General features: G+C 30.7%; 1 protein-coding gene across 1 annotated transcript; it reads left to right on the top strand.

The window, feature by feature from the left end:
* Positions 1-8,057: 8,057 nt before the first annotated feature.
* LOC111713702 (uncharacterized) lies at positions 8,058-12,704 on the top strand (the record flags this gene model as incomplete). The annotated part of the gene is made up of 3 exons (XM_023488636.1): positions 8,058-9,289; positions 11,536-11,745; positions 12,552-12,704. Coding segments are annotated over exons 1-3 (607 nt in total), but the record flags the coding sequence as incomplete, so codon positions are not given.
* Between the last annotated feature and the right edge of the window lie 67 nt (positions 12,705-12,771).

Genomic DNA, 12,771 nt, shown 5'->3' with positions numbered 1-12,771 from the left:
ATCGTTCATTTCGCTTTCTAACTGAACGATCATTCAGTGAAATCGTTCGTTCGTTTGCAAATTACTTCATAAATACGAAAGTTCTTTACAGTTTTAAAACCAAAGGCCAAGGCGTGATAACACTTCAAAGTCAAACCAGTATAAAATTGGAGAAATTAAATATCTGTGATATTGGTGAAGACGAAAAAGCAAGACTTTATGTAATAAATAAAATAATTATTGTTTGGCAAGAAAAAAAAATATTTTAGATCATAATTTAAAACTGAAAATGAGATATTTGATGTTGTGAAATTCAAGAGAACTATATAAATGTGTTTAAAAACTGGAAATTTAAAAAGTAAGAAAATATTTTGCATCTGTCAACAGCCCAACTGGATCCATCACATTTCTAGAAAGCCCCCCCTCCCCCCTTCACCCCCTCCACTCAATTCGTTCAAGGTCACTCACACAGTATTTCAAAGGTTGATATATTTGTGAAGTAAAGGTTAACATAAATTGTATAAACTTTATTATAAACATTCTAAATTATAATAAAATGGTTGAAATATGTTTAAGAAGAAATCCATGCTAGTAGAATTTAGAAATTTAAAAAAAACACTCAAACTTTTTCTTCGAACACTCCCTTAAAAATGTTACATAAACAGATTGCATAGAGATGGCTGTGTTGCCAACAAACAAAACCCAGAAAAGTGAAGATGTTATAAAATTTGCTGTCTCACGGCTATTTTTACAAATTATTTTCATGAATTATTTAGTAAACATGCGAACTTTCAATTTGCATTTTATTTGCATAGTTTGTTTATACTTAGTTTTTATTATTTTTCATGATAAACAAGAGCACGAAATACAGCTGAAGTGTGCTGTTGAGTTATAAACTGAAATAGGAAACCAAAATGATGTTTTCTTTGTAAAGAATAATTGTTATTACAAAGCAATACTATACTATTCTTTACCAATCAATTTATTCCTTTTCTCTTTCATTAACAATGCTTCGCTTAANGAAGATAATGTTGCTTCTCTGGAGTTTAAATTCATGTGGAGAACAAGCAATATTTAAACTGGATATTAAGAAAAAGAGTGGTTTAAGCCTTAATCCTGATATCCACCATTCTAAAGTTTTCAGCTCAGAACTGTTAATTCCTTAATTTATGTAAATTCTAATTTTTAATATACATAGATTGTAGAATATATGACATACTGTAGAATTTATAGATTAGATTGTAGAATATATGACATATTGAAGAATTTATAGATTAGATTGTAGAATGTATGACATACTGTAGAATTTATAGATTAGATTGTAGATATTGTAGGTTGTGTATATAAGACTGCAGATTGTATCTATATATAAATTTGGCTTGTCTGTTTGTCTGTTTGTTTGTTTGTTTGTATCCAATAAACGTCAAAACGGCTGAACCGATCGGGCCCAAATTTTTTGTGGGACATCTAGGGACCCCAGGGAAGGTTTATGAAAAATCAAAATTTCAAATATTTGTCTCTATCAAAATTCGATCGTCATTAAATTTTTAAACATTTTGAAAATCCGCGAAATTTTTTGTAAAAATCCGCGAATTATTTTTGTTTTGTTTTACGATGTACATAAAGAGAACATGTTCTCAACTAATTTAGAAGATGGGCGCGAAGCGCCCTCTAAGGCTAGAAAGAAGGGCGCGAAGCGCCTTGAATTTCTAGTTTTGTAAATTTGTATTCTCCAGATTGCATAAACAATAGACTATAGAATGTAAATGTATAGAAATTGTAGAATTATTGTAGATTATAGACTTTAGAATGTAGATTGAAAATTGTTGATATTAAACTGTATATTTTAGATATTAGACTGTAGATTTTAGATTTTAGATATTAGACTGTAGATTGTAGATTTTAGATATTAGACTGTAGATTGTAGATTTTAGATATTAGACGTAGATTGAGTACTTTAGACATTAGACTGTAAATTATGGATTGGTGACTGTAGATTGATTTGGTAGACTGTAAATGTATATTGTAGAATGTAGATTTTCATATTGTAGAATTTAGGTTTTGTATTGTAGATTGTAAAATGTAGATCATAAGTTTTGGATGTTTTTAGTGAAACTTGAATCCATGCTGTCTATTCTATTCTATATCAAACAAACATTTGATAAATTAGCTTTCACAGTACATTAGAGGACTACAGGGTGTCCCAATCATAGTAGATTAGAGGACTACAGGGTGTCCCGATCATAAAACATTAGAGGACTACAGGGTGTCCCAATCATAGTACGTTAGAGGACAACAAGGTGTCCCGATCATAAAACATTAGAGGACTACAGGGTGTCCCAATCATAATACATTAGAGGACTACAGGGTGTCCCAATCATAATATATTAGAGGATAACAGGATGTCCCAATCATAATACATTAGAGGACTACAGGGTGTCCCAATCATAATTCATTAAAGGATAACAGGGTGTCCTGATTATTATACTTTTGAGGACTACAGGGTGTCCCGATCATAATACATTAGAGGATAACAGGGTGTCCTGATTATTATACTTTAGAGGACTACAGGGTGTCCCGATCATAATACATCAGAGGACTACAGGGTGTCCCGATCATAATACATCAGAGGACTACAGGGTGTCCCGATCATAATACATTAGAGGATAAAACAGGGTGTCCTGATTATAATACATTGGAGGATAACATCAACATGTTTATCAGAGCACTACAGGGTGTCCCAATTTTGAACATAATTATACACTGAACCCCAGAACTTTTTATTTACGAAGAAACATATTTTGATAATTAAATTTGCGGTAAATTTGACACAGATAAATACAAATAATGGCATAAAGAATTATTAACCAATAATAAAAAAAATATTAAAAGTATTAGTCAAAGTATTAAAATTAATATTAAATTTCTTTTTAAACCAAATAAGTATAAATAAAGTTGTACTAAATTTTAATTAACTAGGCTTTCAGGACGCTTTGTGCCTATCTTCTATTTCAATTGTGAACATGTTCACAATGTATGCATTGTAAAACAATAAAAATAAATTTGGGCCGGATCGGTTCAGCCGTTTTGACGTTTATTGAATACAAACAAACAAACACCCAGTCAGACAAGCAAAGTTTATATTTAGATACCGCTTAGGGTTGAATTACTGAATTTAAGCAATTTGATTAAATTAAAAATTGGAAAATTGGAAATATTAATTCTCCAAATCGATAAACTCAGTCTTCATTGATTGATCTTGTAGGTTTCCCTAAACTAAATTATTGTAGTTTCAGGATTAATTCCAGATGGAATATTCCATCTTGAATGATAATTGTTTATACCAAATTAATACGAAAATAAGACTACATCAAGTTTTATCATATTTTTGCCCTAGGAAAGTTCGATTTTTTTCAAAAATCGTTTTTAATTTTAAAGCAAAAGAACAGAAGCGTCGGCTTCTTGACCGTCTTAAAGGGTTAATCTTGAAAGGGGTTTGATAACTGAGGTGGTTGTGATGGTGGTGGTGGCGGTGGTGGTGGTGGTGAGGGGGGGGGGGGTAAATATATTTATCCATAAAGATGACGTACATATCTCGGTAAATATGATTAATGTCTAAGCTTTGGCAACGGGTTATCAATTATGGAAAAGCCAAAAAAAGTTTTTAAGATAATAATGTTTTTTGCTTCCACCACCGAACTTGTACATAACTCATTTCATTTAAAGAAAATATAGGATTGCCAGCTTGGGAACCCAGCTTTGCCTTAGGATCGGTAGTAGTTGAGATCGGACATACATACAAACAAACAAAACCGGGATTACTATCATCTATAACGTTGTAATCTTTGTTTGTTTGTCTGTTTGTTTGTTCGATCTAACTTAGGAATCCCTGAACCAATTTGCCTCAAATTTTGATTGAGGAACTCGGGAGGCCCACCGGAAATGTTCTAAGTTTGGTTTTGAGATTCTAACTTGAGTCAGTTTTATCGGGAAAAATTGCTAAACTCGTAATTTACGGGAGCGGGAGAACTATGAGTAACCTGGGCAACGTTAGCTAGCATATATATACGTATTTATATATATATAGAAGGTTCGGGTCCTCAGATCAGAAGGAGATACATAAAAACTGTTCCCCTACACTCGGCCTTTCTTAAAATTTCCAGAAATTCTCAGATACATTTCCGGGTGCTAAAGATTACCGTCGTTTTCATGACTTGAAATGGGATTATTTCTGTGAGTTTTTTCCTCTAGTAAACAATAAATGCACCAGTCACCATCACACAGAAATAAAATAAACAATTTCAAAAAACATAACCATTCATATCTAGTTCATACTTCGGGCATTGTCATGTTTGCATGGAGGGCCACTTAAAATTAGTTGTAATTTCAAGTGACCTCCTATAAAATGCCCGAACTATTACAACGATATCCTTTAAACCAAATAGATTATCAAGTACAATAGGTGGCAACAGAGAAATAGATTATCAAGTACAATAGGTGGCAACAGAGAAATAGATTATCAAGTACAATAGGTGGCAACAGAGAAATGAAAAAATTATACACAACGTCACAAGTGTCAAATATAACAAAGAAAACGAATTTGTCTCAGATTGGTTGACATGTTTTCTATGATTAAATAAAAACAGAAACTAAAAAAATACATAAAATTGCACTTATTTTACTGTAAGAAAAGCACTTTATTCTAAAATGATCACTATTATTGATAATTTTGTCGGACACAAAAACTTATAAATTGACACTTGTGACGACAGAATACAACTGTACTGAGAGTGTACAAATTCTACGTTGCCATCTATTGTACTTAACAATCTATTTGCTTTAAATCATCTCGAAAATGCGTCATTTTCAAAGCTTACAAAGTGTTTCATACTGATAATTTACTGTCTGTAACAGAAATGCGCAAGTCACTTTACAGAGAAGAAAATGATTAAAATTCAAAAAGAAAATGATCTCATGCATTCCTAACTAGCTTTTGTGGAAATAGTTGTGAATCCATCCTTCCCCACTATGTTAAAGTACGTATACAGTCAATCTAATATTTAATTAAACAATATTATATCTTTTCTGCAGAATCAAGAAATTTTTGGAGCATGGCAACTATTGTGTTTTAATTATAATTATCTAGATAATTAGTTTAGTTTACTCAATAAATACTAAATAATATCTGGAAGGAGAGATATTGAATGTATGCCTGTGTTTAATATTCAGCTTGTTTCATTTATCATTCTGTTTTCATACTAGACGTAATACATTCATATAGATAAACTAGTTCCAAACATACAGAATACATTTATATAGATAAACTAGTTCCAAACATATAGAATACATTTATATAGATAAACTAGCTCCAAACATATAGAATACATTCATATAGAAGATAGATAAACTAGTTCCAAACATATAGAATACATTTATATAGATAAACTATAGTTCCAAACATATAGAATACATTAATATAGATAAACTAGTTCCAAACATATAGAATACATTTATATAGATAAACTAGTTCCAAAAATATAGAATACATTTAAACTAGTTCCAAACATATAGAATACATTCATATAGATAAAATAGTTCCAAACATATAGAAAACATTCAGAATGCATTATTAATTCAATAATTCGTATCTTTGTACTTAAATCTTTTTTTTTTTACTTTTTTTCATTAATTGAAAAATCAGAAACTTTCAATTTGAAGCGATTAATGGATTTATTCTTGAAACACAAAATTTTTTTTTTCGGGATCTCTCATTTTATGTACTTCTGATCTCAATTTTTCAGAAAGCGAAGATACGTACGGATTAGAAGATACATACGGATTAGAAGATACATACGGATTAAAAGATACATACGGATTAGAAGATACATACGGATTAAAAGATACATACGGATTAGAAGATACATACGGATTAGAAGATACATACGGATTAAAAGATACATACGGATTAGAAGATACATACTGATTAGAAGATACATACGGATTAGAATATACATACGGATTAGAAGATACATACGGGTTAGAAGATACATACAGATTAGAAGATACATACGGATTAGAAGATACGTACAAATTAGTGCTTTGAAAGCTGTGTTGGTTCAATGCCAAAGTTCAGATCTTATGTGTAAAATCTAGTTTTGTTGATATATTATATAAATTGAATACTATTTTTTATGAAAAGAGAAGGTATTTGATTAAAAGAAAAGTATAGAAACCTGACCTAATATCGACAACATTCCAATATTCATTCTCCCCAGTAAGAAAGAGAAAAGGGGCAAAAATGCAATAAAGAAAAGCCTACCAATACATATTGAAGGAAATAGATATTACAACTCAGAAATAAATTTGATATGTTTATGTAAGAACATTGAGTATTATTAAAAGTAGAAAGATGATAAAAAGAAAAAAACTAGGTGATTCAATAAAAGATATTAAAAGGAACTGTGTCTTGGCCCCACACTCAAATTTTCCTAACCCAATATCTTTGCAACCTGATGGACGATGGTGTATAACTTTGATAGTTTAAGCTTAGATTATTTGATCTAACAGAATTCATAGTTTGAAATATCTTTCGTCTAGTACATTGGGTTACAGAAGTATAAAGATGAGAAAATTTGAGTTTGTATCAAAGACTCAATTCCTTTGTTCCTAATTAATAAGTATAATTAACATTGAAATTGCTAACCCTATTTTAAAAAAGTATTTAAAAAATTATACTTTAATTTAAGATTAATACTAATGAAATCAATAAATGTGTAATCTGTAATTTTTATCATAAAAACAATTAATAAAAGTAAATGGAACCAAATTCTCTGTTTTTTAATGCTATTTATTTTATTTTATTCCATTTTCTTAGAATCCTTCAATTACATTCCAAATCCGTGAACATCCTCTGTAATATTTACCACCGTAATTTTTTAGGTTGTTCCAGTTTTCTGAGGAATTTAAGTTTATGCACTTGGCTGCACTGTTGAAATATTTGAAATATTTAAAATTAGAATTGTTTGCATTGAAGCCTAACCTATCCTATCCAGATAATCTACCCGCATACTTTTCTATCTTCATAGCTGTCTATCTATCTATCTATCGATCGATCGATCTACCTATCTATCTCTTAATCAATCGATCTATCTATCGATCAATCTATCTATCGATCTATCTATCGATCTATCTATCGATCTATCTATCGATCTATCTATCGATCTATCTATCGATCTATCTATCGATTTATCTATCGATCTATCTATCGATCTATCTATCGATCTATCTATCGATCTATCTATCGATCTATCTATCGATCTATCTATCGATCTATCTATCGATCTATCTATCGATCTATCTATCGATCTATCTATCGATCTATCTATCGATCGTTCTATCGATCTATCTATCGATCTATCTATCGATATATCTCTCGATTTATGAACTAAGACGACATTTATAGTATTTAACACCCGTTTAACGCCCACCCATCATCTTTCATCCAATACATTCATTCGATCAATTCATTCATTCTTACATTATTCATACTTCATTCATTCACTTTTCAAGATTAAAGTTCCATAAAATTTATTGTATTATAAAACTAGACCTCCCACTATATGAATATACACCCCCCTCCATCCAAACCCCACCCTCCCACATATTATTTGACCCTCCCCCCTTTATCTTACAACTCAATTTCTAACTTATTTATACAGGGAGCTTCAATTAACATAAGAATTGAATGACGACATTAAAACACTTTCAAAAATATGTAAGTTGAATATCTTTTTGGTTAGGATAAACAGAATTAAGGTTAAAATTCTTGATAATTGAAAATGCAAAAAGGAGACAACATTTAAAACTTTATCTAATTTTTTTGGTGACTTTTTACTGTTTTCAGAGAAAAGAGAATAGTATTTTAGTAGAAAACTAAAAAGGATACAAGGATATACAGAAGCTTACTAAGCTTACAAAGGAAATACAAAGGACAGACAGAAGATTACAACGGACACACAGAACACAACAGGACATACAGTATGCTACAAAGGACATACAGAAGACTACAAAGGCAGGACATACAGTATGCTACAAAGGACATACAGAAGACTACAAAGGACAAACAGAACACAACAGGACATACAGTATGCTACAAAGGACATACAGAAGACTACAAAGGACAAACAGAACACAACAGGACATACAGTATGCTACAAAGGACAGATAGAAGACTGCCAATGACACACAGAACACAACAGGACATGCAGTATGCTACAAAGGACATACAGAAGACTACAAAGGACGAACAGAAGACTACAAAGGACAAACAGAAAACTACAAAGGACATACAGAAAACTACAAAGGACATACAGAAGACTACAAAGGACAAACAGAAGACATCAAAGGACAAACAGAAGACTACAAAGGACAAACAGAAGACTACAAAGGACAAACAGAAGACTAAAAAGGAAAAACAGAAGACTACAAAGGACAAACAGAAGACTAAAATACTCAAAGACTCTAGATAAAAATCGAGGAAAACTTAGACAAATGAAAGGGACTACATCAAAGTTTAAGGAATACAAAGACTGAACAGTAACATAGAAGACGACACGAGACTACACAGGAACTAGAAGGACTACTGCGGAAACACAGCAATAAGTGAAATAGCTTGAATTACTGCAAAAGACTGCAAAGAAAAACAGATGGATAAAAGAGGATTATAATGAGTGAGATGATAACAAAAAATGTAGCCTACTCCAGAGAATGTCAAAGGACAAAATTTTGATATTAAAAAATGTTATCACAAAAAGACTACTTTAAGTAACCAATGATTTATGGTTTTAGGTTAAAAAATATTTTTTTTTGTTTAAAACCTCTTAAGTGACATATCTGTGTATGAATATATGTTACGCATGTTTATCTATTTATCTATCTACTTCTGAATGAGCTGTATTGCGGCGTGAGCCGGCATATCTGTGTGTGAGTATATGAACTGTGTCTGTGTGTATCTAAGTATACCCGGAGAAATGACTCAGTAGTGTTTCAGTAGTCCAGAGAATACTCATGGTTCTCTCTCAGATACTAACTAGACCTGGGGATGAGAACTCATCCTCTCTCATCCATCCAGCCTTTCATCCCTCAGATCATAGTTGGGATGAGCATATCCATACAGATGATTTGCTCCGTATTGTGCTCCCAGAGCAAATCTGCTCTGCTCAGAGCAAATTAAGAAGAGAACGGACAATTGTCAAAAAGTTACCAAGGAAAAAAATGTCAGATTCATCAGTGCTTCGCGACCTTACAACAGGTAAAAAACAAATAATAATTTTTTTGTTGCGGAGGGTGGCAGAATGTTAATCTATATAAAACCATAAAAAATGAGATATGGAAACTGAAAAAACTAAAGCTTTTCTTAAAAAAAAATTCTACAAAATCTGAGAATTTACTTTTTTATCATTTTTCCTTTTTTAATTCTTAAATCAGGGACAAAAAATTCCTTTTTTTAATCGACTTGTAATTATGAATTTTCGTAAAATTTTATATTAAATATTATTTTATGACAGCAAATGACAAGACTCACCGAGTTAATGACACAAATTGTTAAAGTAGTCTTGTCAAAGGTTTAACGATTCACATTAGTGCTTTAAAATATTTTATAAATATTTTAAATATTCAGATGAGAACTAAGAAATCCATATTCTTGACAACAACAATTAATAGCTTGAAGTAAATGCAGGTTCTAAAAACAAAAACCAAAAACTGCTGAAAAATCTGTTTTGAATCGTAGTTGTCCTCTTTAATGTAAATATAGTTGACAACCATTTATTCTTTTTTAATGATTTATTTTTATGATATTTCTATTAATACATAACTATCACATTTTAAACTAAAAAACCGAAAAAATTATTTATTCTTAACCACGATTGGGTGAGGGGGGGGATGTTTTCCAACCCCCTGTGGTTTCTTCTAAATAACTTAAAAACGGCTTACATTAGAACACTTTTAAAAAAAAATAGTTGAAAACAAGTTTTGCTAAAAAAAAATTTTTTTGACGCAAAAGGTATAGTGGAGGACGGTCAAAGGAAGGGTCAGTGTTTCAAAAAAATCAGAAATGATTAATAACTTTTTTAATTATTAAGCTAAATATTTGGAAAGCCCTAAAAAAATGGATATGATAACATGTGTCATATGGTAATATTTGTTAAAAGTAAAAATAACTATTTTTGAAAATTTTAAGGTCTAATTTTCTTAATAGTCCATTTTAAGGTCTAATTTTATTTTAAGGTCTAATTTTCTTAATAGTCCATTTTAAGGTCTAATTTTTTCTTAATAGTCCAATCGGGATAGGGTGGATAATTGGGAATTCAGGATACGACAGAGAATTTCAAAGTCTTTGCAAATTCGACAATAAATTGCAAAACTTCGGTAACCCATCCTAAATGAATTTATTTACGCAATTTGAGGTTTTATGCCTTGTTAAAGTGTTGTAAACAGGGTTTTATATGACAATTTATTGAGTTTCAGCACTCATCTATTCACAAATGGCATTTTAAATCCTAATCCGAGTGTTAACAATGAAGAAATTGTTAATTATCATCTATGGACTTTTTAATTTTAAGTGACCCTCCATGCAAAGATGACAATACCCAATTCACAATGGTACCCTTGAAACTGTATATATATATATATATATATAATAAAAAATGTGCTATTGTCAATTTTCTAGGTTTTAAAGTGTTTAGTTCTGATAATTCCTATACCTTTTTCTAGCTGCAGTAAAAATGTGCAAGTCACAATTAACAATGATCAGTTTTCAAAATTATAAACATTGATTTATTATTTCATACTTGAGCAGACAAAGTTTTTAAGGGTACCGTTGTGAATCAGGACGTGTTATATTTGCATGGAGGGTCACTTGAAATAAACTTAAAAATTATGATCGATAATAAATAACTTTTTATGCAAAATATTTTACTATTCAAAAATCAAAATAAAACTGCCTTTTTCAAATTATTTTATCACAATGTCAATTATAATTACGTTAAGAACTCATTAAATAAAGCCGATTTCAATGGCTAGCTTGTATGTATTCTTCCAAATTAAATTGTTGTAAGTTAAAGAATGTTTAATATTTTTATAATCAATATTTTTGAAAAAAATATTTCTTGTGACAGAAAATTTAAATACTTATAGCAATTTTACGGCGACTCGGGACCTTTTATTAGAAAGTATTTTAACTTTTAATTGTAGCATTCAAAAACTTCCCTTGGGTAAATAATTTGCCAAAAAAAACTTTTTAGCTGGGTCAGTTCAGCCGCTTTGACGTATATTGTATACTTACAAACTGAATTTATAACTAACAGACAAAACAAAATATATCTATATATATCCGAGACTTTATTTTAATAAAACAGGTTTATTTTTACTTCTTATTTATCAATTATATATATATATATCAAAAAAGTTTTAGGGATTTTATATATGATAAAAGAGTTTAGAGAACTTTAGAAACTGCTGATTAAAATGTTTTATTTTTTATTACAATTTTTTTAGATCAAAATTTTTGTGAAAAATCTTCCCCTCGTCGTAAACGGCGGCAGCGAAATGACGAAACAACAGTCGGCGGTGTCCGCCATTCGTCCGGTGGTGTAAGAAATTCGTCCGGTGGAATTCGGCAGCCGTCCGGAGAGGAAAGTCGGCGAACGACAAGGAGCAGGGTCGTTCTTCAAGGAAACAGCGGCGCCGTAGTCACTGAAACTCTAGGTAAAACTTTTATTTAAAAAAAAAAATTTGATTGATTCTTATTTTAAAGAATAACATATATATATCTCTCAACGTTGAGAATTTAATGGCGTGGGTTTCTGAAGAAAAAATAACGCAATTAAAACTGGATTTCTGAATCGCTGATGGTACTCTTACGTAACAGAAAGTCATTAAACAAAATATAATTAAATTAAAATAAATTAAATCATCTGGCTTTAGATTAAAGCAGTATTTAAATCGGTAATTTTGTTTACAGATGTAGGGACAAATTTCCAAAAGAAAAAAATATTGGAGGAAGAAAAAAGCGAAAAGGAATTGAGTCTTTGTCTCAAACTATGATTTTCTAATCTCTATATTTTTGCAATCCACTGTCGTAGACGATAGATATTTCCAACTATGAATTCTGTGAGATGATTAAGAATCCAAGTATGAAATATCAAAGGTTTTCACCATCTAGTGGAAAAATACAGGTATTAAAAATCATAGTTTGTGGCCCAGCAAAGACTCAACTGCAGTTTGACTCATTAAATTATGGAATAGTAAGATGACACTTAACCCATTTTTGATATTGTTCTGAATTAATTTAATGTTTAAAATCATAATTTGAGACAATTTGAACTAGTGTTGTTAAGAATCTAGCATAGTAGTTCAACTTGCGTTTCCTAGTTCCAATTCTTCTCTCTATTTATAAAATTCGACCTCGGAGTTTTCCAGACATCAATTCGGAAGAATTTTTTTCGATAATATATGTGAAACATTTGTTTGAAAAATTCATGTTTTGAAAAACACAAATCTATTTTTTCTAGAACCTGAATTAGACGATCCTAGATCACCAGTATCGCCCCTGTATGTAAACCATTTATCCAGACCATATTCACCCTATTCTACGCATGGCAGGGAACATTCGCCCCGTCCGACTCTTAGTGGAGAGAATTCGCCCACTATTATGGTTCCTTCAGGTAATAATAATAATAATAATAATAATAATGATGATGATAATAATAATAATAATAATAATAATAATAA

The sequence above is a fragment of the Eurytemora carolleeae genome, unplaced genomic scaffold (genome assembly GCF_000591075.1).
Source record: "Eurytemora carolleeae unplaced genomic scaffold, Eaff_2.0 scaffold1071, whole genome shotgun sequence".
Taxonomy (NCBI): domain Eukaryota; kingdom Metazoa; phylum Arthropoda; class Copepoda; order Calanoida; family Temoridae; genus Eurytemora; species Eurytemora carolleeae.
The sequence above is the reverse complement of the archived record's forward strand: the minus strand, read 5'-3'. Positions and strand labels throughout refer to the sequence as shown.